At 43.8% G+C, this 26,233-nt stretch overlaps 1 protein-coding gene across 1 annotated transcript in view; it reads left to right on the top strand.

Annotated features, from left to right (window-relative positions):
- The window catches only part of RIC8B (RIC8 guanine nucleotide exchange factor B), a 35,276-nt gene extending 11,314 nt beyond the window's left edge, over positions 1-23,962 (top strand). Inside the window, exons 2-10 of the mRNA XM_075856073.1 lie at positions 2,552-2,599; positions 3,315-3,923; positions 7,592-7,686; positions 14,864-15,014; positions 16,416-16,511; positions 17,057-17,201; positions 17,972-18,116; positions 19,141-19,260; positions 22,374-23,962. Of these exons, the coding sequence (XP_075712188.1) occupies positions 2,552-2,599; positions 3,315-3,923; positions 7,592-7,686; positions 14,864-15,014; positions 16,416-16,511; positions 17,057-17,201; positions 17,972-18,116; positions 19,141-19,260; positions 22,374-22,485 (1,521 nt within the window). The 3' untranslated portion in view covers positions 22,486-23,962. The remainder of the gene's footprint in view (positions 1-2,551; positions 2,600-3,314; positions 3,924-7,591; positions 7,687-14,863; positions 15,015-16,415; positions 16,512-17,056; positions 17,202-17,971; positions 18,117-19,140; positions 19,261-22,373) is intronic.
- The last annotated feature ends 2,271 nt before the right edge of the window (positions 23,963-26,233 follow it).

Here is a 26,233-nt window from a genome sequence, read left to right as displayed (position 1 = left end):
TTAGGGCCGGGAGCTTTACCCTGCAAATATACGTTTAAATGTAACGGGAACAGAATGCTTTACTCTAAATGGGAGTTTCTTTCTAGGGATTTCTGGTTTTAGCAATGATCACCATGTTTTTCTGCATATTTCTCATTCCTACTAGTAAATCGCTGCGTGTATGTGACGAAAATGAAGAAAAGTATCTGCTCTGGGGGGAAAAATGTCTGTCTTGCACTTTATGTAGGAAGGTAAACGCGTTCAGTGCAGTTTCCGCCCCGTAACCGTGAGGCACTTCTGTTCTGACCACAATGAGGGGTTACTACGTGTTGTCATATCAGGGGATTCGCCCCAATGGGAGCAATCAAGATATTTTTGCTAGAGGGCAAATAGACCGGGACTGCTCTACAGCCTCATGCACACGAACATATTTTTCCCCTCCCGCAAATACGGGTCCTTGGGCACACGTATTCGACCCGTATTGCACCAGTTTTTATGGACCCGTGCCCATAAATACGGGTCCGGTGTCACCCGTGTTCCACTCGTATTTACGGGCACGTTTTCGCTGCAAAATTGCACTGCATTAATCGGCAGCCCCTTCTCTCTATCACAGAGAAGGGGCAGCCCTTTCCACAGTAAAACTAAAAGATTCATATTTACCCGGCCGTTGTCTTGGTGACGCGTCCCTCTTTCGACACCCAGCCCGACCTCCCTGGATGACGCGGCAGTCCATTTGACCGCTGCAGCATGTGATTGGCTGCAGCGGTCACATGGGCTGAAACTTCATCCCGGGAGGCCGGAATGGAGGAAGAAGCAGGGAGTTCTGGGTAAGTATGAACTTCTATTTTTTTTTACACGTTGATTTATATTATGATTGGTAGTCACTGTCCAGGGTGCTGAAACAGTTAGGCTATGTTCACACAGTTTTTTGCAGGAGGAATTTCTGCCTCAAAATTCCGTTTGGAAGTTTGAAGCAGATTTTCCTCTCCCTGCACGCCGATTTTCGCGGCGTTTTTCGCCCGCGGCCATTGAGCCGCGGGTATAAAACACAGCGAAATACACTTTCTCTGCCTCCCATTGACGCGAAGTGGCTTTACCGCTCGCGGGAAAAAGACGCCTCCGCCTCCCATTGAAATCAATGGGAGGCATTTTCGGGCCGTTTTTTTACGAGTTTTTTGGACGCGGTTTCGTGTAAAAAAACTCCGTGTGAACATAGCCTTACTGCCGATCATTTAACTCTTTCAGCACCCTGGACAGTGACTATCCCGTGACATCGCCTAGCAACGCTCCCGTAATTACAGGTGCACACACGTAGTCACCCGTAATTACGGGAGCCCCATAGACTTCTATGGGCCTGCCCGTGCCATTATTACAGCCCGAAATAGGACATGTTCTATATTTTTCAACAGCACGGGCACCTTCCCGTAAGCATACGGGGAGGTACCCGTGGCCAATAGAAGTCTATGGGCCCGTAATTACGCGGGATTACGCTTTGCTCTGCTGTAACTACCATAGAAACAAAATACGAAGTGCAGGGATTGTGAATAGACATCCCATGGAATGTCTATTCACTGTTTAAACACTTCAGCGTCGTTAATGTGTTAGTATAAGACAGCACATAAGGATCTAGCAGGATCCCTATGCGCTGAGTAAATGAATGGAGACGAGTGTATGACGCTGATTGGTCACTGATTGGTCAGCGTCATACACTCCTCTGTACAACGCCCACTTGGTGAAAAAGTAAAACACGCCCAGTTGTCCATTAAGAAAGTAATTAGCATAATGCTAAAATCTTTAATAAAGTGGTAAAAATAGATCGTTTTATTAAATAAAAACCACTGCTGTCATCTACATTACAGCGCCGATCTCCTTATGTAGGAGATAGGGCACTTCTAATGTGGTGACAGCCTCTTTAAAGCAAGCAGAGCTCTTGGAAACTGTGTAGAATTGACACAAAGTATATTGAAAAAAATGTGTAACTTCTCATTATACGAAGAATTGGCATTTATTTTCTGAAACCAGAGCATCCCTTTAAGGAAAACCACAGCAGGTTCATTAAAATGACAGATACAATAAGAGGGAAGAGATCGTCTGGGCCATAGAAGATTTTGGATACAACCGGTGTCGCTGCCTATGTCAAGCTGTCCAGTTCCTGCTGCCATTTTGTAAACAGTTTTTTTTCTTTGCACGCTAGCGATGCTTCTAGGGAGACACAAATCTCCGTATGTACAGCACCAGATGATCCATGCCCCTATTTTATTTTTCAGGTTTTCTATGGGTGTAACACCGCTGTGTGCATGATGCCTAATGCCAGTTGCACACAGAGTGCCGTTTGGGATGTTTTTCACTGCTTCAGATTGGCACTCGATAGTTTTCACTGACCCATTCACTTTAGCGGGTAAATCGGGTCCTTGAAAACGGACACAACTCTCCGATCCATGGAAAGATAGGACCTGTCCTCGGGTGGTGCACATGGTCATTTGCATTCGGTATAAATGCTTGTCTACGACGTACATACTTTTATATATTTCATGTTTGACTAATCTCCCCCCCCCCCCCTTTCTCCGCACAGAATCGGACCATGTTTCAGTTTGACCCAGCCAATGAAGAAAAGAGAAAGGCAAGTATCCATCACTATAAGGACATTTCTGTGTTTAGCCCATAAGCCACATGTAAAAAAAATCCTGTTTACCCTACGATGCACCGAGCTGCTGCAGGACGGATCTTAGGTTGGTCAGTGCCCTGTGCAGTACCTCTCACGGCTGCCCCACAATACCATACCAGGTATAGATAATACATCAATGAGGAGAAAGAAATGATCCAGCGCTGGTGGTGGTATTAAAAGGGAGATGAGTCCCATGTTTATTGGAAAAATAGTAAAATCGGAAGGGAGACGCAGTCCCAAGATGCAAGTAGTCAGGATTTGAACCTGAGCCTACGCGTTTCGAACGCGATCTGCGTTCTTAATCATGGCAAGTAAGACGCAGACTGGTGAGCTGGAGGTTCTCTCCCTGTTTCCATTATAGATAATACAATCTGTGCCCAAATCACACTACCAAGTCAAAAATCTAGAGGCTGTAGCTGCATCCTGTACGTCTGTCTTTCCATAGGTGGGCGTCAAAGTATTGTGGGTACAAGCTCTGGGTGATCCGAGCCAGTGGTGCCCCCTTCAGTAGAGGCTGCACCCCCCTGGCCCTGCAGTGCTGTATAGTTTTTAGGGGAGTGCCACACCAATAATGTATGCGTTAGGCGCGAGCAGAGACTATGGGGATGGGCCTACCTTTATAAAAACCACATTGATTTATTATAGTTTTACACTGTTTTGTCTTCTGCAGACTCTTTGTGAAGCCCTTTTTGAAGTTCTGGATAAAGGAACCAGCACGGTCTGTCAGATTTTATGCTTGGAAGCTCTCCGTATCCTCTCCAGAGATAAGAAGGTGTTGGCTCCAGTAACTACAAAGAAAAATATGGAAATCCTAATGAACATGGCAAAGCTGGACCCGGAAGTGAAAACTCTGGGAGACGTGGCCGGCTTCCCCGTCGTTGTGGAGGCCTTGAAGTGTTTGTGCAATATCGTCTTTAATAGCCCCGTCGCGCAGAAGCTGAGCCTGGATCTGAACGTCGCTGCCGGGCTCTGCAGCCTATTAGAAAAATGCATGGATGAACGTTCAGTCAACGACATTCGCTGCTTCGATCTGAGATTGCTGTTTTTGCTTACACTTTTGCATTCGGACATTCGGTCTCAGTTAAAACAAGAACTGCAAGGACTGCCACTACTCTTAAAGACCCTGGAAAGTGTTCTGAATATTCAATGGACAGGGAAATATCAGGCTGTTTCCGAAGTAAATGCCCCTGTGCCATCCGTGCAAGAGCCAGACTGCACCATAGAGGCTTTAAAGGCGCTCTTTAATGTGACGCTGGATAGCTGGACCATCCATAGTGAGGTACGCGTATTTCCTTCTTTTATAGACATTTGGGCAGGTTTCAACCGACCGTAATGTCACCACAACACCGACTTCGAATTCTTTCGACCCAATCTTGGATCATCCTACTGTTCTACGGTGATCTAAGCTTGGCTCCTAAGACAGGTTTTTGTGTTGCGGTCCTAATACTGATGTTAAATTGAGTCTGTATCATTGCTGTCTGAAATCGCCTATAATTAAATCGAAGCCCATGGCCAGATTCGCACGAACGAGTGAAACTGCAGTTTTTCACGTCCGACTTGAACCCATGAGGCTCCTATTTTCACGGATTCCGATAGACTTGAATCTATCGAGGGATCCGTGAAAACGCAAGAAAATAGGTCACGTTCTATTTTTCAACGGTCCCTTCAACCAGTCTGTTGAAACAACGGCCGTGTGAACGGCCCCATTGAAGTACATGCGTCCGTGTGACGGCCGTTGTTTTAACGGCCGTCACACGGACATATACTACGGTCGTCTGAATTGGGCCTAACACTTGAGCACCATATCTTTACATTTTAATAGGCTCAAATTCTGTGCTAATCGACTTCTTCACGATATATCTTTATAGTGGTCGGAGCTCTGATTTTTCTGAGCGCTCCAAATCCTCTGCATAAATTTCAAACATTCTGGTTACCTGTAACTCCCACTAGAGGGAGCTTACTGTATACAGTCGATACATTGAATAATACTGTATGCTGTAAACTTCCTCTAGTAATGGCTGTACTTCTAGATTCAGTGCTCTGCATAATAAAAAAACTTAGACCGAAATTAATGAGCACAGAATTTTGGACATAGTGACATGCTCCTAGGGTGGGCCTTCATTTAAAATGTTCTCAAGGGGCTAAGTTTTGAGATGAGGGGAGATCCTATTGCTGAGAGCCCACAAGCTCTTTATAAAGGGTTGGACATTGACTTACAAGGGTATAGGGAGCACTAAAGACGGTTTTCTTCTTTCTAGAGGAGAGCTATTTTGCATAATTTTATTCCCAGGGAGCATTGCCCATAACTCTCCACCAGCTGGATCACCGCAGGGAGAATCGGTACCTTCTCAGGGTATGTTCACGCGCTTAATAAAAACCGTCTGAAAATACAAAGCTGTTTTTTTATGGCAGCTTTTGGAGCTGTTTTTCTAGTCCATGAAAAAACAGCTCAAGAAGTGACATGCACTTTTTCGCCGGCGTTTTATTACACGGCCGTTTTTCAAAATGGCCGTGTAAAAAAACGCCCCCGTCGGAACAGAACACAGTTTTTCCTATTGAAATCAATGAGGCGTTCTGTTTCCGATTTTACGGCTGAAAAACGGCCAAAAATAGCGGTGTGAACATACCCTAAGTTACGTTAAGAGCATAATATGTGGTGTTCATCTACAGGGTCTCCACACTCCCCACCCATCCGCTCTCCATTGTTGAATAATTGAATCTCCCACAGGAGAACGTTGGTAATATTTGTGGATGTTCTATCCGATATGATGTCCGGGAAACAATCAATGTAACTGGTTTATACATTACCCTAACATTACACAATGCACAATGAACATGAAAGAAACAAATGGACTTCCACAATTTCCTGTTGATAGTAATACATAATTGATGGGTTTCCTTGTGGACGGTATGCTGATAGATTTGATGTCCTAATAGTCATTGTATATTTTGTTAGTGTTGTAGCATTAGTAGACTAATAAGATCAGACGGGTAGATCAAACCAGTTGCCAGTTTGCCTAGGCAAAGAACATCAATAGAAGGCAACCCAAAAAGTTTGGGCGAGTAGCGCATTTTTGAGTTCATTGACTACACATTATATGCCTGAGAGGTGCAGGCCCACGTCTGGGACCCTCGTCTACCGGGGGTCCGGTGACCGCTGGTTGCCGCGCAATCCGAACCGTTCCATGGAGGGGTTTAAAGAGGCTCTGTCACCAGATTATAAGTGCTCTATCTCCTACATAATGTGATCGGTGCTGGAATGTAGATAACGGCAGTGGTTTTTATTTTGAAAAATGATAATTTTTGAGCAAGTTATGAGCAATTTTAAATTTATTCTAATTCGTTCCTTAATGCCCAACTGCGCATTTTTTAACTTCTGACCAAGTGGGCGTTTTAAAGAGAAGTGTATGACGCTGACCAATCAGCGTCATACACTTCTCTCCATGCCCATTTGTACTGAGCACAGCGGGATCTCGCGAGATCACGCTGTGCTGTCACATACATACACATTAACTTTACTGAAGTGTCTTGAGAGTGAATAGACATCGCGTCCTGGCTGGAGGCAATATCTATTGACACTTCCGTAAACTTTGTGTGGGACCTAATCACACAGCACAGCTGTGCTGTCATTCACAGCGTGATCTCGCGAGATCACGCAATGCTGTGATTAAGTCCCACACAAACTTCACCGAAGTGTCGTGAGTGTGAATAGACATCACGTCCTGGCTCGAGGTGGAGGTCAAGACACTTCAGTAAAGTTAATGTGGGTGTATGTGACAGCACAGCGTGATCTCGCGAGATCACGCTGTGGTGAGTACAGATGGGCGTGAATGGAGAGAAGTGTATGATGCTGATTGGTCAGCCTCATACACTTCTCTGTACAACGCCCACTTGGTCAAAAGTTAAAAAAACGCCAAGTTGGGCATTAAGAAACTAATTAGCATAAATCTCAACAATGATTGTTTTTCAAAATAAAACCACTGTTTACATTCCAGCGCCGATCAGATTATGTAGGAGACAGGGCATTTATAATCTGGTGACAGAGCCTCTTTAAAATACAGAGCCGAAAACGACATCTAAACTGTGTGTGATCCATGTTTACATCACCAGAACTCTCTTTCAGCCTTTGGCTGGGTTCACACAGAGTTTTTTGCAGGAGGAAAATCTGCCTCAAAATTCCGCTGCACGCCGCGGGCATAAAACGCCGCAAAATACTCTTTCTCTGCCTCCCATTGATGTCAATGGGAGGTCAGAGGCGTAAACGCCCGAAGGTGGGGCATGTCCCTTTTTCCCGCAAGCCGGTTTTCCTTTTTGGCGCGTTTTGCGGCACGGTTTCCACGTCAAAAAACTCGTGAAACTCTGTGAACTCCCCCTTTAAATACGGGAGCATGGCTCGTTACGGTAGTTATCAGAGCTCTACTCTGTAACGAGCCATGCTCCTGTGTGATTATATCCGGGTCATGTGATTTTTCTATATATGCCAGAATACGTTTTTCCACCTGGACAAACCCCTGTAAAGAGTTATTCCCATTTTACAGAAAGTGGTGGGATATCGCTAGGATCCTGAGCATGAGGGTGCAGAACTGTTTAGCTCTTAGTCCCCCTTCTATGTTTCCCTGAACAGCGGCGCTTCCTAGCTCCTAGCCAAATGACCATCGTTTATAAGATGGAAATGCCCCCAAGGAGTCAAAACTGTCTTTATGGTGGTGGCCGACTTGTTCTCTCCATGTCAGTGCTGCAGATCACCAATGCCAAGTCTCTGATTGCAGCAGGCGACATCTCTGCTTCATGGACCCCTCTGAGTATCATAGGTTTGGGGGCTTTGGAATAACTGCAGTCAAACTTTAGTTTAAGAAAGATGTATAGATATATTTTTTTGAACACTGTTTCTGTGTTTGCTATTTTTTGATTTGTTTTTGTTTTTCTTCCCCCCTCTTTGTGCTGCAGAGTGACGCTCATCAGTTCCGCCTTTTAACTGCTATTTTGCGTCATATTTTACTTTCTCGGGGGCCTTCTGAAGATAAAACAGAGGAGCTACACAGGTCAGTGGAAAATACGTATTTGTAACGGTCATGAAAATTGCAGAAACTGCTTTGAAAATTCTTCTACACGTTAAAGGGAACCTGTCACCAGCATTTCACCTATTAAACCAGCAATACCTGGAGGTAGTGGGTGAGAAATCATTTCTATATATCCTATAACTATCTTCTAAGTCGGCTCTGTACCTTCAGTATTCGTTTTTTTGTGTTCCTGCGCTGTATGTTAATGAGCATAAGAGTCATATCTTCAGTTCTCAAGCCTTTCTGCGTTAACCCACCTTCTTAATTTTGATTGACAGCTCCTCGCCCCCCTCCTCCCCCCCCCCTCCCCGCACACACAATCCTGCGCTTGCGCATCGATGTCCTGGTGCGTGTGTACAATGGGACACCATAGCGGCGCATGCGCAGTAACTAGATTTGAGACCCAGACGAAGCAGGGAAGGGTGTCGGACCATACATGACGGGCACTATTTCAAACGAGATTTTGGCATTCAGGGCGGGCCACTTACTGGCGGTGGGCGGGCATAAGAAGAGGAACGAATGAGACTGCAGGATTATTACCATAAAAGATGCTAAATGTTTGCAGACCGTGATTTACTGTCGGAGGAGGAGTTTAGAAAAGGGGATACTGGCAATTTAACTTTTGGCAGTGGCCAAAATAGGTGAAATGCTGGTGACCGGTTCCCTGTAAGGTCCATATTTTATATATTATTTAGTTCTGATAACGGCGGCCCCGTTTTGCCAGGTCTGTTGCATTATTCATTAGTTATTAAAGGCTACGTACGTTTTTTTTGTTTTTTTTTTAACAAAATTGCATCTCTGTGATTTTGATTGGTGCAACTTCCTAAATACATTTTATTAAAAACGTTTACTTTTGGAGCTACAGCTGCTCTGTATCCTGTATACAGAGCAGCTGAATCCTGTACCGGGCAGGTTAGCGCCACTGACTGGTCCAGTTACGGCTGGGCCTGCGTGTCTGAGACGCAGGATAGAGCTGTTATCTCACGTCTAAGATCATAACTTAGATGTGATCGATTTACAGGTGGATCCTGCGTGTCCGATACCCCGGCCCAGCTGTCACTGATACAATTAGTCCTGCAGACCTATATAGGCTACAGAGCAGCTGTATCTCAAAGTAAAAATCATTTCCATGTATTTAGGAAGTTGCACCAATCACACAGATTATGAAGTTATGACTGGAATTGCTGTTTAATCTGCTATTAATAGGGCGTTCAATTAAAGAGGACCTATCACCAATCCTGACGTTTCTGTTTTAGTAAATACTTATGTTCCAGAGTTAGGAATGCATTTACTTAAAAATCTACGTACCTCTGTTATTCCTCCTGAAAATGTATGCCTAAATTGACAGCTGAGTGCTACCATTCATCTTGTCAAAGGGGAGTGTCCTCACAGTCTGACACTGTCCAATCATTGCTGACATTGTGTAGGGATATAGTCGCTTTAAGAAGGGCAATGTTAACACCCAGTGGTCAATTTATTTATACATTTCCAGGAGGAACGGCACAATGCAATGTTTATAAAAAAAAATAAAAAATGAATGCAAACATTTACTAAAACAGACATATCGGGAGAGGTAACATATCCTCTCGAAAGGAACTGTCTACCTTTGGGCAACCTGTTACTAAAATTATTTATAATACAAAATATGTTTAAGTGACTCCATGATCACAGGATGATCAAAAACAGTTTCCCTATCCAAGTAAAGTGGACAAAGTTGATGCTCCTGTATGCACCTGAGTGGAGCCGTGTATCCTGGGGTCATCGGAACCCATCATCATTGAAATGCGGCCCTTACGATACAGTCGGCCTTATAATGAGTTACTGTGGTTCATTTGTGGGTCGCCTCTTGCAACCAATAGTAACTGGTCTAGTTAGTGTTAATGGTCACCTTTAAAGTGAGTGTCTACCCTCGAACACTCCCACCCCCCCCACCTGAACTCCATGTTTAACCCCTTAGTGTCCAAGCCATTTTTTTAACTTTTTCGTTTTACACTCCCCGCCTTCTATGAGCTATGACTTTTTTTTTTTTTTTTTTTCTCGTAAAGAGTGGTGTGAGGGCTTGTTTTTTTTCGGGAGGAGTTGTAGTTTCCGCTGGCACCGTTTAAAGTACCATATAATGTACTGGGAAACTGGAAAAAAAAATCTTAGTGGTGTGGAATTGGGGGAAAAAACCTTCAATTCCTCCATATTCTTGAGTTTCTTTTACATCTTTCACCGTGCGATTTAAAAACTACAAATTTACTTCTATTCTGCTGGTCAATGCGATACCATATTTATATATTATCATTTATTTATTTTTGTTCTCTTTTTACAAAGAAAAAGATTTGTTAGAAAAAAAAAAGTTTTTCCAGATTCTGAAAGCCATAACTTTATATTTAAAACAATTTCTGTGGATTGAGCAGTGTGAGCGATTTTTTTTTATTTTATTTTTTTGGTACGTACAACTTTTTGATCACTTAAAGAGGCTCTGTCACCAGATTTTGCAACCCCTATCTGCTATTGCAGCAGATCGGCGCTGCAATGTAGATTACAGTAACGTTTTTATTTTTAAAAAACGAGCATTTTTGGCCAAGTTATGACCATTTTCGTATTTATGCAAATGAGGCTTGCAAAAGTCCAAGTGGGCGTGTTGAAAAGTAAAAGTCCAACTGGGCGTGTATTATGTGCGTACATCGGGGCGTGTTTACTTCTTTTACTAGCTGGGCGTTCTGATGAGAAGTATCATCCACTTCTCTTCAGAACGCCCAGCTTCTGGCAGTGCAGATCTGTGACGTCACTCACAGGTCCTGCATCGTGTCGGCACCAGAGGCTACAGTTGATTCTGCATCAGCATTTGCAGGTAAGTAGCTACATCGACTTACCTGCAAACGCCGATGCTGCTGCAGAATCATCTGTAGCCTCTGGTGCCGGCTCGTCTGACACGATGCAGGACCTGTGAGTGACGTCACAGCGTAATCTCTGGAGAACACGCTGTGTCTGCACTGCCAGAAGCTGGGCGTTCTGAAGAGAAGTGGATGATACTTCTCATCAGAACGCCCAGCTAGTAAAAGTAGTAAACACGCCCCGATGTACGCACATAATACATGCCCAGTTGTACTTTTGCAAGCCTCATTTGCATAAATACGAAAATGGTCATAACTTGGCCAAAAATGCTCGTTTTTAAAAAATAAAAACGTTACTGTAATCTACATTGCAGCGCCGATCTGCTGCTATAGCAGATAGGGGCTGCAAAATCTGGTGACAGAGCCTCTTTAATTAAAAAAAATAAAAAATTCACCGAAGTTGACACAAAAAATGTGATTCTGGCGTTTCATATATATTTTTTCTTTTTACGGCATTAGTAGTTCGGACTTTTACCGACGCAGCAATAGCAACTTTGTTTGAAAATATTTTTATTTATTTTTTTACTTTTTAATAAAAAAAAGTCACTTTTTTTTTTTTTTACACATTCTATTAGTCCCCCTAGGGGACTTGAACCAGCGATCGCTGGTACAATACACTGCAATACATATGGTCGTTTTTACAGGCTTCTGTTAATCCCTGCCACAGGCAGGGCTTAGCAGAGGCAGAGTGAAGGCATACCTGGGGGCAATCATTAGGCCCCTAGGCTGCCATGACATCCATTGGTGATCCTCGATCGTGCTATGGGGCCGCCGATGAGCTGTCGCCCCCTCTCTTTCTCCTCAGATCCTGCGGTCAGAGGAGGATGTCCAGAATTGTTTTGAGGGACAAGCGGTGCACAATCAAGCAAACTGCAGCGGGATACAACACTGGTGCTCCGACTAACGTGTCCGAACGCGCAACGCATCGTTCCTTAGCAATGGCACTTTAACTGCTGCAATAGCCCATCCGTTCTATCTAAGGGAAACAAAAAAGCAAGACTCCAGTGGGCAAAAGAGTGCAAAAATTGGATCACGGAGCAGTGTAAAAACATCGCCTGGTCAGATAAGTCCAGATTTTGATCTGTGACACCGTGCAGATGGGAGGGTCAGAATTTGGTGCAAGCAGTATGAATCCACGAACCCTTCCTGTCAGGTGTCAACAGTTCAGGCAGGTGGAGTAATGGTGTGGGGAACGTTGTTTTGGCCCACCCTGCATCCTCTGATACCTGTGGATGGACATTTGAACAGTAGGGCTTACCTAATCACTGTGGCCGACCGCGTTCATCCTTCATGGCCGCTCTTTACCCTATGGCAAAAGGACACTGCGAGAATCTATCCCGTCCACGTGGGCCAATATTCCTGCGGTTCTGAGGGCCAAAGGAGGTCCAACGTGCTACTAGATGAGTGTCTCTAATAAAGTGGCCATTCAGTGTATTTGACCTAAAAGCTTCATGGTATTTAAAATGGGAACTGAACTTTCTTGCACGGTTGATCACTAGGCCAAAGAGTAATTACCGCATATACACAACAGAGAGCCGCTAATCCGATCTTCTCCTTGAGGAACTGAACAGACTAGACGCTACGAGTACGCATTTGATTTGACCTTTGTTAAAACTTTCAGCATTTATCTTATGTCCAGTTTTTTGCAATATCACGGCTCTTTTCCTGCCATTATCATCAATCACAATGTGCCTGACATCTCTTATTGACCGTCGTCCTCCACGTGGCCACTTTAGTGCGTCAGCAAATTCCTCTCTCTGTCTGCCCATAGTTCATTTTAATGTCCCCCAAATGTCGTCATTCTCTGTACATGCCTACAGAGATAATATAATAATTGTTGTGAGTCACGTTAAAATGTATTAAGATACTTTGAAAAAATGTGAAGCGTGTGAGGGATCTGCTTTAGGTGTTTGATACAGGAGTCCCCTAACGCCTGTTTTGGAAAGCCAAGATGAAACCCCCACCTTCCAAACATTTATAGCATATCCTGCAGAAAACTCCATGAATGATCTTATATTATATACCCTCGGGCCATGTTCAGACATGGCAGATCTATTGCAAATCCACGTGGATTTAACCCCATCTGCAGCGGATTGCTCTGCTGCGTCTGAAGAAGAGCCCTGGCCTTACACCTATTAGGGCATAGGTGTCCCCTCTGAGTCATAACTGAGAGCAACTCCGCCAGAGTAGGTGCTGCTCTTACAGACCAATACGTTAAATGGATGGGCCTTGATTTTAATGCTACGTTTAGCCTGCAGGAAAAGCGTCTGGCCAGAAGTGATGGTCTTCATGTCTTTACTCTACAGCCACCAGGTCGGCACAATTGCCCATGGACGAAGTTCTATATGTGTGCCACTTCTTGTCGAATAACCACCGTGCCGAAGCTTTGCTTGGCCCCAATCTATTTATCATGGAGGTCTGTCTAGAGGGGTAACAAAGATTAGTGTTGAGGTCGTGAGGTCCCTCTAGACTGATGTATGACTGAGAGGTGCCCACGAGAACTGATGCAAGCGACAGGAGTGATGAGACCATGCCAAGAGCGATGCCCATGAGACCGAATGGAAACCAGAGTGGTGGTGAGACGTTGCAGCTGTAAACACTGCCTAAGATGGCGACGAATGTGAAGAGATGTCAATTGGAAGTGTTGCCATTGAAAATAGACAGGAGCCGTGAGGAGATGATGCAGATAAAACTTAGTGGATGCGGGGAAAGGCCTTGCCAAGAGCGATGCCCATGAGACCAGACGAAAGTCGTGACCAGACGATATCCATGAGAATGGATGAAACCTTGAAGAGATGTTGCCAAGAGCGATGCCAATAAAGCCAAAAGGAAACCGTTGCCAACAGCAACGCCTCAGACCGGACAACAACCGTGAAGAGATGTTGCCCATGAGAATGAATAGGAGCTGAGGGAGATGTTGCCATAGCAATTCGAGTGTTGCCCATTGAAACGGCCAAAAGCTGTGAAGAAAAAGACAATCGGGAGCGTCCTTTATGGAAACCACCAAAAGCATGGGGTCGACATCGATACTAGAGTTGAGCTTCTCTGCTAGTTTCAAACAACTTTATTCGTTAAAAAAAAAATAACAATGTATTCTCCAGCGCTTCTGATAAAGGTTTCGACCATACGGCTTGCTGTAAACTACATTTTAATAAAACGCTTTCACGTGAAGTTTTCGCTGGTATTCCAGGAGGCCAAAAACATTTCTGTAATTGTAATTTCTCCATTCAGCTCCTGCCTCCTATTTTATATTCAGAAATGCGGATCATCCGGTGGTCAACTCCTCTTCATTCCCACATGGACGTGTCCCTGAGTGAGACCCCGGCGTGTCAGGAGGGGGTGGGGGACATGTCGAAGTGATTAATGACCACTGGGGAGAGAAAGGAGAAGTAATGTTATTATATACATACCGACTCAGGAATGCAAGTCCTATTATACTCCCGGCCCAAGTCACTGGTACCAAGAACATTTTATACACTTTTATTCCACAAATAAAACTGTCAGGGACCTGACAAAGATCTGAGCCCACACCAAGAAAACCATTGTTCAGGCACAGCCATGCAGAAAATTCAATCTTGTCAGACGAGGAAGGGTTTCGGTTCGAGCTTAAGAAAACCAGAGGATTAGGAGCGTGGTGACGCTAGACTGAAAGATGGCACACCTATGCGTGAGAAATGTGCGCCATGTCTGCGTATGTCACTACTCTTATCCTAATGGCGTTTGATTAAATAATACATTTTATGCTTAAGCTCTGCTTGCTGTCATTGAATGGGAACATTCATTGTTTACTTTTAGAGGATGGAAAAAAAGCTGTCCGGGTCATGTGGTGATAATACAAGTGCTCAGCTCGCTACAGTTCATAATTTTTCCGCTTTGGCTGCAAATCCATAGCAAATCAGCAGGGAAATTTGCACGTTCTATGCAGTTTTGCCATGGATTTCATCCTACTTATTGCAAAGAAAAAAAAATCTCTGACCAATCTGCAGCAGAATTGACACGCTGCAGAACTGGAAATCCACAGCGTGCCCTCAATGCCACTTTTTTTTTTTTTAACTCTATGTTGTAGTGTTTACTGGTATAGCATTCTAGTCGTGGACATTGAGCACAGATATGCAGAGCTTCACATCCTGCTCAGATAGATTCCTTGCTTGAAACTGTACGACAATGTATATAATAAAGAGTATGTATGTAATTAAAAAAAAAAAATGTATATATTTGAGATCCATGTTTCCTTTTTATTATCTTTAGTAATTCTATTTTTTTACATATTTCTCCAGCAATACAATCAACCTGCTGAGTAATATTCCCGTTTGTTGCCTGGATGTCCTCATAAGCCCCTCCGGTAAAGAAGTGTCTGCGAATAACAATGAACCAGATATGGAGGCCGTCCAACGCATTCTAGATTTCATGGAGAAGAGAATCGACAAGGTATCATCTGCGTCTACAGGAATCTATTGACATTCTTAGGGAATCGCATACAGAGCAATTCCCTCAAATACTTTTATTACCAATGTTGCTCATTGGGAAAATCTGTATGATTGGTCTTGTCTGTTTAAGATTTTTTAACTTCGCACTCTGCCCTTACCCCCCTCTGACTGCCAGTTTCTAGCTGCTTTTATGGGTACAGACTGCTGTAAATCTGGATAGTTCTGTAGTCTGAAGTAATTGGCCTCCTGGTTGGAAGGTTTTAAATGCTCTGCTCCCAGTGATGAGCTGTAGTCTGTGATGGAATCAGTCAGCAAGTATGAAAATCACATCTCCCACTGAAATCAATAGACCACCTTTGTAATGCAGAGTTGTTGGAGACTTTTTGTGGCCTCTTTCTGCTCTGGCTAATAGGTGAGAGTTATGAAATGTGGTCCTACCCCCTTTTTTTTAATTTCCGAATTTCCTAATGTAGTATTTGAAAAATGGTAACGCGTATAATAAGCCTGAAATGTAGCCATTTTTTTTTTGCGTCCTAAATTTACACTGTTTAGCGTGCGGTAGAAATACAATAATAACTTTATTCTGCGGGTGGTTATGACTATGGTGATACCAAATTTATATAGTGGGGTGTTTTTTTGTTTTTGTTTTACTACTTTAGCACAATAAAAACAGTCTTATTTTTTTTCTGGGACGACTTGTCGTTTTTTGTTTTTTTTGGGTTCGTTTTTGGGGTACATATAACATTTATTTGTATGCAGGGGACTCGGTGTCAAATTTGGGCCACCCTTTATTAGCCACAGTGGCGAGCCGCTCCCATTCTGTGGCCGCTCGCCCCTGTGGCTAATAAAGGGTGGCTGTTTTCCCTGTGGGGTTGTGTAGCAGCCGCTTATCCCAGTAATAAGAACGGATTTCTGGAGGTCCAATCAGCTGGTTATGGGGGGGAAGCTGCAAACTAACATAATTTAAGTGATCAACCCCTCTAAGACCACGGCCCCATGGCTATATATTGCGTATGATAATTGTGTTCACGGTAGAACTCTGCGATCACGCCTCTAATGTAAGTCTAGGTGGGTCATGACCATGAAAGTGATTTCCCCCAGCTTGTGTTGTATAGTCGCTATGTGCATATTGCACGTTTCGTTAGTCTGCGTTCTTGTACGAGTTTGCGATGAAACGCATGCGATCTGTTCCCATGAAGCCCAGGCCTAATACTGAAGAGCTCACAATCTGAAGTATATGGAGCAATCCTCCTGTGCTTATAGTCGTCTTGCCTGAGGTTTTCCTTGTCGCCAGGATCCTGCGTCTGGCTGCGGTTTATCGTTGCATTGCTGGATTTAGGTCCGTTTCTTTCCTGTTTACACACCGTCCCTCTTAGTCGTCTTTCTTTCCGTCTTATCTCAGGGATGCAGCTATAGAGAAGGCCTCACTCCTGTCCTCAGCTTACTCACAGAATGTTCCAGAGTGCACAGACCCATCCGGAAGTACATCAAAGCCGAGGTAACCTTGTCTGTATACAACCGCTAAACTGTATGATCAAAAGTGCAGGAAATGTCTATTGTGGGACTCGCGGCCTGTGATGTCCTATTCTGCTGCTTCCTCCTCTCTCATGACCTAATGGGTTATTTGCAGCACTGACGTGTGACCGCATTCCTACGTTTTTCATGTTGTAGATGACTTTTAGTTTCTAGCAACAAGGCCAAATCTAACTTGACTATAAATTTTACTAAAATACTCCTGACGGGCATTGACAGATTGTAATCCTGAGGTCGGAAGTGATCGGCACCCCCAGAGCCTCTGAGGACAACGCCGGTCACTTAGAGGTAAGGTGCTCTGGGCTTGTCACCCGTTGTTGCTATGCCACAATCCAAACAGAGTTCAGTGTCTGAGGAATCGTGGGTGATGGTGGCACAACAGTCTCAGCATTCTTGTTTGTAGCCAGAAGGGGTCCTTGGTGATGGGACCACCATGTGTGAATAGTGTTTTGCAGAATTTTCAGGTTTGGCTGATTTTATTAAGACCTATTTTCTTTTACTTTCCTGCAGGTTCTCCCACCACTAAAGGATGTATCCAACCGGCCAGAGGTGGGGACAACTGTAAGAAACAAATTGGTGCGGTTGATGACCCACGTGGATTTAGGGGTCAAGCAAATTGCTGCTGAATTTCTTTTTGTTCTGTGCAAAGAGAGAGGTAATTGGCCAGTACTGAGATTAACGGGATTTTTATTTTTACAAAGCTGAATTTGGACTTCACATTTCTCGGCCGTAAATACATTTATGGTGCCTGGCCAATGGTTCCTTGACATCTCCCAAGAGTATCATGCATGATCTGCTGAGCTCAATGGCGCCTAGGATAGGTGAGGATTGTCTGATCGCTGGAACACCCACTAATCATGAACCCTCATATCCTCCTTACTGCACCGCCCACAATGAGGAGGCGCCTGAATGGAGCGGCATTCAATGGCGTCCTGACTGCGGTCAAGCAGTGAGGTGGAATGGGTTTGGGACCCCTGTTCTCACAATCGGTGTGTGGTCCCTGGTGGTCAGACCATTATCACTATCCTGTGGATAGGTGATATTTGTAGATTCTGGTACTACCCCCTTTAAGTGACCTCTAGCTACTATAGAATTCCAACACTGGGAGGCAAAGGAGTTATGGCATTCCTTTACCTTGTAAGTTGCTGATGCGGGAGCGTCCTTTTTTTTTAAAGGGATTGTTTTGTTTTTCCCTGATCTTCCTCTGTCCATTGATGTTGGTCTTTGTCGTTCTTGGGTGCTACTTTGGCTCCTTTGACACTTCCTCCATATGATGTCACGTCCGTAAAAGGACCCTGCATACGTCAGCCCGGGGCTCTGCTTCCTGTTAATACGACCTGGCAGGAAGTGGGATATTGACCTTGTGAAATCTTAATGTTTTGGGTGGAGTATATATATTTGTGCTGACTGTTATTTTCCTGGCAGTGGATAACCTGCTGAAATATACCGGCTATGGAAATGCTGCTGGGCTTCTTGCTGCTAGAGGTCTCTTAGCCGGAGGAAGAGGTGATCGCTGGTACTCTGATGATGAGGATACAGACACTGAAGAATATATCAAGGCAAAGCCAAAGTAAGAGCATCTATCGTGTAAACAGGGTAACCTTAGCTGCGTCTAATCTTTACCTCTTGAAAATCATTACCGTTTTTCTAGTTTTCAAGGTTTTGTAGATTAAAATTTAGAAAGGCTAAAAAACGAATTGAGGCACCCTTACCTTACAGCTGGTATTGGGCATAGAGCTCCAGATTTTTGAGGCGTAGCAGTAAACGTAGGGGCAGCATCCGGGTAGACACACTGGAGGATATTGAACAATGTAGAAAAATGGCACAATTGCAAGTGTCAGAAGGGGGGGGGGGGGTCGTGCCTTACAGGTGGCACACTTCAAACTATATTTTCCAGAAAAGGGCCCCACTTTTCTGCACCAGGTACAGTCTGCTGTAGGTCAGTATATATGTGCTGTGTTTAATATGGTGCATGTCACGCTGAAGTTCGCAGCAGCGATACTGCACTGTGATCCTCCACGATAACCCAGAGGTTACACCACAAGGTTATTACATGGTTCTCCTGTAGTTTTGGCTGACTTTGTTGGTTCCCAGCTCAACTACAGGCTGAGATTTACATCCCTTATGATGGAAGAGGAGCTCTGAGGTGTAATGTCCTTGAGTACATCTGCACGTATGGTAGGAGCCGGCCATAAGAGGCTCTACACTGGATAGCAAAGACAGTGCCTCTCGCTGGTATCTGCCTGCTCCAGTGATGAATATTTAGTGTGTCTAGCGTAGCTACTGCAGGCTCTCCGACAACCAAGTAACTTAGTGGAGAGGTGGTCAGGATCCTGGTTTTACTGAAACGGTGGAACTTGATTCCCGGCAGGGTCGTGGTTGGGGGTAGGTGTGTGTCCCAGAGCTGTGACCTGCACCTTTCAGGCATCTATGGCATTTCCAGTGAATATTCCATAAATGTCTGAGATGGGGAAAACCCCTTTACTGAAAGTAAAATATAAAATTAACTAATTTGACAGGCCTTAAGAGGCTTTACACTGTTTGGATTTGGAATTGTGACCCGTGGTACTAATGACCATTTGTTTTTTTTCCAGCATTAATCTAATAACCGGGCACGTGGAAGAACCATTGCCAAATCCTATTGATGAAATGACAGAGGAGCAGAAGGAATATGAGGCAATGAAACTCGTCAACATGTTTGACAAACTTTCCAGGTACTGACACCACACAGGGCTCCGTTATACAAGGCGTACGAATGCACTGATATTTGCTGAAATGAGGTTACTTAAATTAGGGCACATGGTTATCATAGAGGGGGTCCCCTGCAACGAGCCAATTCCCACAGATCACAAGCGTGAAGGGGCCAAGGCCCTTTTGGTGTTTACTCTGCACATCGCGTCTCCCATCTTGGCACTGTATAGAGAGGTGCAACTTGATGCCAATCAAGTGAATGAGACTCAGTTGCAGTGCCTGGAAAGCTGTGGCGCTGTGCAGGTTAAAAATTCGATTTTAATGCCTTCATTCTCGCAATTAGTGGTTGTCCTAGTGGTCCGAACCCACCAATCAGCAAGTGAAGGCATATCCTAGTGATATGCTTTGCACTTAAAGGGGTATTCCGGGCATAACAAATGCTCTAAACCAAATCTATATAATAGGTCCTTCTCCTTTTGAGGTTTGGATAAAAGTTCTGAAAAACTGGAAGGAGATGGCTTGAGGTACCCAATCCATGAGTCTTAATATAAATGATGGACCCCCCCACACCAGATATCTGCTATCCTGAGAGGAACCCTGCTTCCCCTTCATTACGGTCACTGCTCATACTGTAACACACTTGTAGCCGTGGTTTGCAATATTTAGTTTTGTCCCATTCACTCCTCCACAAAATGGCAGCATGAAAAAACTGCGATGCGTGGAAGGGAATGTATTAAAAACTTCTATTCACTAGCATTGCATCGTTTTACAGGAGGTCCAATTCCGGCCTTTGGATGTTTGTTCTATCTTACTGTCCCTTTAAGAAATTGCTGAAGCTGGTTCTATACAGTCTATTATATATCACAATAGGTTCTAGTTAAGGTTTCGTGCTGCCAGCCAACCTTTTGTTGGTACGTGGAATCCTACAGTGGAAGAATCGGGTCCAATTATCGCGGAGTTCTCTTATATCCTTGCGGCTGTACTGAATATATTACAGAACGGGGGGACGGTGCGGGCCTGCTCATTAAAAAGACATAATTACCGGGCTAATTGTTAAGGCAATGCTGTTGTCGCTCTTTGTAGTGGGTGACAAAGCAAAATCATGTAATAGAAAGGGAATAGAAAGTCTTGTTGGTATTTAGACTTCAATTAACACAAAATATTAATAGGCAAGAAGGGTCGGTATTGTGAAATGAGAGCTTTGCCTCGTGAATGGCTCTTGGTTCGCTGCAGTCATTAATTGCGTGGGGGAGACGCGCTCGTTCGTGTCTTTGTAGCGGTCAGGATGAAAGGTCACAGATGGAATTCAGGGATTTTTCAGGTACGCGTCTCATTAAACCTGTAGGTGAATGGACTTCTCCTCTAAGGAGACCTGGAAGCCGGTGAAGGAATGTGACAGACCTTTGTTACTAATGTCTTTATAAATTGTTCTTACCATCTACAGCCTATGGAGAGTCCGTTCCCCTGCTACTCTGCTGATAGTCATGCCACCAACAGGGGAACCCGCTCTGCTGCATAGGCTAAAGCTTGGGGTCCTACCCACATCTCACCAGATGGCTTTGCCAGTTCTTGCCTATAGTATTGTAACATGGGTGTTTCTGTACCAAGAGTAGAAATTGAGCACTATCACTGGGGCAAGACTCATTTATTTAGGGGGTACAATGGTGCCCTCTAGTTTGATGCCAATTAAGAAGTTGCTCAGAACATGTGGTGGCTTCCCTATGTCGTTAAAGGGTTTGTCTGCTTTGGATAATCCATACTTCTTAGAAGGGTCCCTTTTTAAAGGGGTCTTTCCCAGAATCGACAATTACCCTATCCACAGGATTAGTGGTGATTGTCTGATCTCCAAGAACCCCCACCGATTGCAAGAATTTATTGAAACTAAATCAGTCGATCACTCAATTGTTCAAGGAACTCTGGACGCAATGAAGATACTGTTATGCCTAGTTTAGTAACAGAGGGGGCGGGGCATGACACATCTTGGATGTTTTTGAATCCCTGTGTCATGCACCGCCCCCTCTTTCCCTGCACCAGGTATACCACGGTGTAGCGGTTTTGCCAGGACTATTCCCTTGAAGTCCTGCACTTCCAGAAAACTATTTAATTCTATGCAGCAATTGCCTCCCTATGTTTTATGTAAGTAAAGGACTTTAATAGCAAAGTCTGAGACCCCACAGAAATATAGGAGGATATTTATATCAAAAGTGCAGTAGTTGCCTATAGCAACCTATCAGATACCCCCTTTTATCTTAGAGGCCCTATGGAAAATGAAAGAAGCAACCCGATTGGTGTAAAGGTGGAGTAGTAGCCCATGGAAAGCCAATCGGGTTGCTTCTTTCACTTTCCAAAGGGCCTCTATCAAAACTGATTCAAAGGTGCAGTAGTTGCCTACAGCAACCTATCAGATACCACCTTTTATTTTACAGATATCCCCTACAGTCTCATCTTGTACATATAGGATCTTCCCACCGTCTCGTACACATCTTGGAGGTTTTAATGCCATAAAGTTGAAAATGTAATTTACTGCACTTTATTAGCTCTAAATCCAAAATTGAATGATTCCAAAATGCAGCCGTGCCTTGTGGGGCAGATATAATTGGATTAATGTTGGAGAGCTGTCGGGAACTTTAAAAGGATTAAACTGATTGTCAGCTCTGTAATTAAACCTGGGCAGACAAAAGGTCGGCTAATTCCTAGTGAAACGACTACGTTTCAAGTACCACTAGAGGATGTGCCTGCAGAATATTCCTCGGAACTATACCCCCACCCTTACCCACTGAAAATGTATCAAGTCACCTATTTAATTGGCTCGGAGTCTGGTGTAGAACTGGTGCCAGGTCTGGGGCAGTTTTATTTATTTTTATAAAAAAAAACAAAAACAAAAAGACTGCAGACAAAAGACATTGCATAAACAGCCCTTGGATTGCACCTTGTCCGCTACTCATTAAGTATCGGCGTCGCCTTTAATTGGACGGCTGCAACTCTGCCGGAGCAGCGCCCATTCTTCCTCCAGTTATTGTGCTCCCTTTATTTGCTAAACATTGAGGTCTGGCAGTTTTTATGCCGCCCTGGTCTATAGAGTAAGCATTGTCTGTTATCTAGTGCTGAATCTTTTTAAAAAATTTTTGTCTTTCAGAGAAGATATTATTAAACCAATGGGAGTGAGACCTGACGGGACGATGGCTCCGCTGGAAGAAGCCGTACACCGCGCGCGGATTGCCCAGCCGGCCAGTTCAGATTCAGACTAGACTTTTTTTTGCCTGCTGTTTTTGGTGGTTGTTTTGTTTGTTTGTTTCCTACAGCGAGAGATTGCGATTTGTACTCTTGATATGTCCTAATTTAAGGGGGAAAAAATGAAATATATGAATTTATAATTTTATTACATTGCCACTGTCTCAAAGCGCATCCCCCCCCCCCCCCAAAAAAAAAACCAGTAACACCGGTAAGTATAGGTTTATTTGAATTGTACCCCTTTTAATCGATTTATTGCATTTCATAGTTGGGTTTCTGGAAAATCTGGGTGACTACCAATATGGCCACTGTTACAGCTACCATTGTAGTGGTCACCCAGCTAGAGCACAATTCTCAATATCCAATGATCCACCCTCTGCATGTAGACACATTTGTCAACTAAACTAGTCAAATTTGGCATTCAGGACTCTAGGTAAGGCAGGTGACGGCCCCCTCGGAAGCTGTAAATGAGATTAAAAGGAGAACTCTGAGCGACAACCAACATGGCCGCTGCTACAGAGCGAAAAAACACAGGCCCTGCAAAAAGTATAAAACTTATCTGTTTTGCCCACTCATGCCCTGCCCAAAGGAGAGTCCCTGTGTCATGCACAAAACATAAGGCTTCATTTTAAAAAACTTTCTAAACCTAAAAAACCCTGCCCTTTTTGTACGGTTATTGGTTACTGTGGGCAGAGTCTATTTCATGGTCGTTTTTTTTTCCATCGGACAGATTTTGATTTGCTGGAGTGTTCCTTCTAACATGAAAAGTTGTTGCAACATCTTAAATATAAAAAGGGGATGCTCAAGGATCTTTTTTTTTTTTTTTTTTTTTTTTTTTGAGAGAAATGTCCCTTTTAAAGTGAACTTGTCATGTTGAAAATTCAATCTGATCTGCAAGCAGCAGGTTATAGAGCTGGAGGAGCTGAGCAGATTTCTATACAGTTTTGTGGTGGAAGATTAAGTATAACTTGTAATTTATTCATTTAAATCTCCACTCGTTCTGGGCTTAGGAGTCCAGTGGGCGGTCTGACTCCGTGATTGACAGCATTCCTTAGATAATGATTGACGGCATTCCCTGTATAGACAATTGAGTGAGACCGCCCACACAACTATTGAGCAATCTCCACTCCTCCTCCTCTATGACATGCTACCCACAGATCAGACTGCAAGTTCCGTTCGATTCAATCTTTGTACCAAATCACTAGGGAATCCTCTTATCAATGGGACTGGAAAGGAGGAGTAACGTTACTCAAAAACAATCTGTACGTTGAGACATAATACTGTATTTTGACGTTCTCGATCAGTATTAATTTATCTTCCGTTCTCATGGATTTGTGTCACTGCTCACACTGGGACCGCTAAGCCTCAAAAGCTCTATGCATATCCTACACACTGGGGTCTGTATATATATTTACATGTATACACCTATGTATTGGTTACAGGGACTGTATGGTTGATTTGGATTATTGGCAATAAAATGACTTTTCCAGTGTCTGTATGTTTTTATCCTTTTTATTAAGGGTTTTTTGGCACCCACAAATCTTTACAGTATGAAGTATTGTAAACACCTGTGCAGATCTGTTCTTGTTCATGGGGCAGTATATTTGGCACATGTCCATACCTGTCCGCAATCCAGTTGGCATGTTCACAAACTGCAGCAGAGAACCATGCAGTCCTTTGTATGTGTCCCTAGGGCAGTGGTTCCCAACCAGGATGCCGCGGCAATCCGCTCATCCACTGCAACAAAAAAAATAAAGTTAAAAAAAAACCAATTTTTTTTTTGCTACAAGCTCCGCCCCCCCGACGTAGCAGATGTGACGCGCGGACGTCTGTTGCTAGTACCGCCCACCGCTTCCCACTAGAAGCCTGACAGAGTGGGAGGAGCCATTAACGTTGTGCAGGGTAAGGGCCTGTTCACATCACCGTTCATTTCCGTTCCGGGGTTCGGTCGGAGGTTTCCGTCGGGTGAAACCCGCAACGGAAAGTGAAAGCGCATTTTCTTTAGTTAGCAGTTGTGTGAGAAATGGAGCCAGGGGAATGCGGGAAGTTGTAGTCCTCTCCTCTTATACCTCCTCCCTGTAATGTCCTCTGATATCCCATAACAGCCTGGATATGCTGGGAGTTGTAGTTCTCTCCTCTTATACCTCCTCCCTGTAATGTCCTCTGATATCCCATAATAACGTCCTGGACATGCTGGGAGTTGTAGTCCTCTCCTCTTATACCTCCTCTCTGTATTGTCCTCTGATATCCCATAATAACAGCCTGGACATGCTGGGAGTTGTAGTTATCTCCTCTTATACCTCCTCCCTGTAATCTGATATCTCATAACATCCTGGAATGCTGGGAGTTCTCTCCTCTTATATCTCGTCCCTGTAATGTCCATTGATATCACATAATAGCCTGGACATGCTGGGAGTTGTTGTTCTTATACCTCCTTATTTATTCCTTCCCCAGGAGTAAGCACACTTTCTCTCTGTGATGGTCTACTAGAGGGGCAGATGGTAATTTTATCGGGGAGGGGGGGGGGGCGGACGGGACAGAATGAGGCTGATGGTGACTTTACTGGGGGGCTGAGGCTGATGGTCTCTTTACTGAGGGGTCATTATACTGTGAGTGGGGGGCTGATGCTAATTTTACTGTGAGTGGGGGGGACGACTGATGGTCATTACTTCATTACTGTGAGTGGAGGGCTGATGGTTTTTACGGTAACCAGCAGGTGGTAAAAAAAAAAAAACACAACAATATTCATTTTTATTCTGTGGGTTGATGCAATTACGGCGATACCAAATTTATGGGCTTTGTTTTACTACTTTTATTAAAAAAAACATTGTCACCATATTCTGAGAGCCATAACTTTTTTTTTTTTAATATATATATATATTTATTTTTTTTCCTTCACTTGAGCGATGTGTGGGCTTATTTTTTGCAGGGTGAGCTATAGTTTATTTTAGGTACCATTTTAGGGTACATGAGCCTTTTTTTTTTTTTTTTTTTTCTTTTTGGAGAGCTAAGGTGAGCAAAAGCCAGCAGTTTGTTTCATTTACGGCATTCACCGAGGTGGTTAAATAATGCTATATTGTAATAGTTCAGACTTTTACGGACGCAGTGATATCTGTTGTGTATTTTTAACATTGCTTTAGGAAAATGGGAGCTTTCTTGCGTCTGCCCGTTGCAGTGAGGTGTCAGCGGGTGATGGCTGTGTAATGCATAGAAAACCAACTATACCTGAGAGGAGCTGAGGGGAATTTACTCTAAAAAATGGTGATACGGTGCGTAACATCACAAAGTGGTAAGGTTGGACAATCAGTCATCGATATCACTAAGAGAAATTCACAGAAATAACCAAGTGTAACTTGGTGCGTTGATCAAAGAACAGAGAGAGACCTACAGACTGAAAAAATGATCAACTTGAGCACAAAAAAAAGTATACATTTTATTACAGATAGACACGACAAGATAAAAAGATGAGTCCCACAATGAGAAGGCGTCAACCTTATTCAAGACCAATAGGAGCATGTATGTCGGGCAGGCACATACATAAAAATCAAAATTCAATCACGCATGTAAATTGGGGTCCAGATGGGACAATAAAACTGCATAAACAAGTACAACAAGGTAATGAATGTAAATGGCAATAATAAGTATAAAGTGCTGAGAGATGCAGGTAGCACATCCCATAGTCACGTCCTAACAGGCTTGTGTGCAAGATATAGAGCGAAGACCTGTGTAGCCCATCAACTGAAAGTCAAGGTACCATCAGATCAA

This window comes from Rhinoderma darwinii, chromosome 3 (assembly GCF_050947455.1).
Source record: "Rhinoderma darwinii isolate aRhiDar2 chromosome 3, aRhiDar2.hap1, whole genome shotgun sequence".
In the NCBI taxonomy this organism is placed as follows: domain Eukaryota; kingdom Metazoa; phylum Chordata; class Amphibia; order Anura; family Rhinodermatidae; genus Rhinoderma; species Rhinoderma darwinii.
This window is presented reverse-complemented; position numbering and strand designations above follow the sequence as displayed.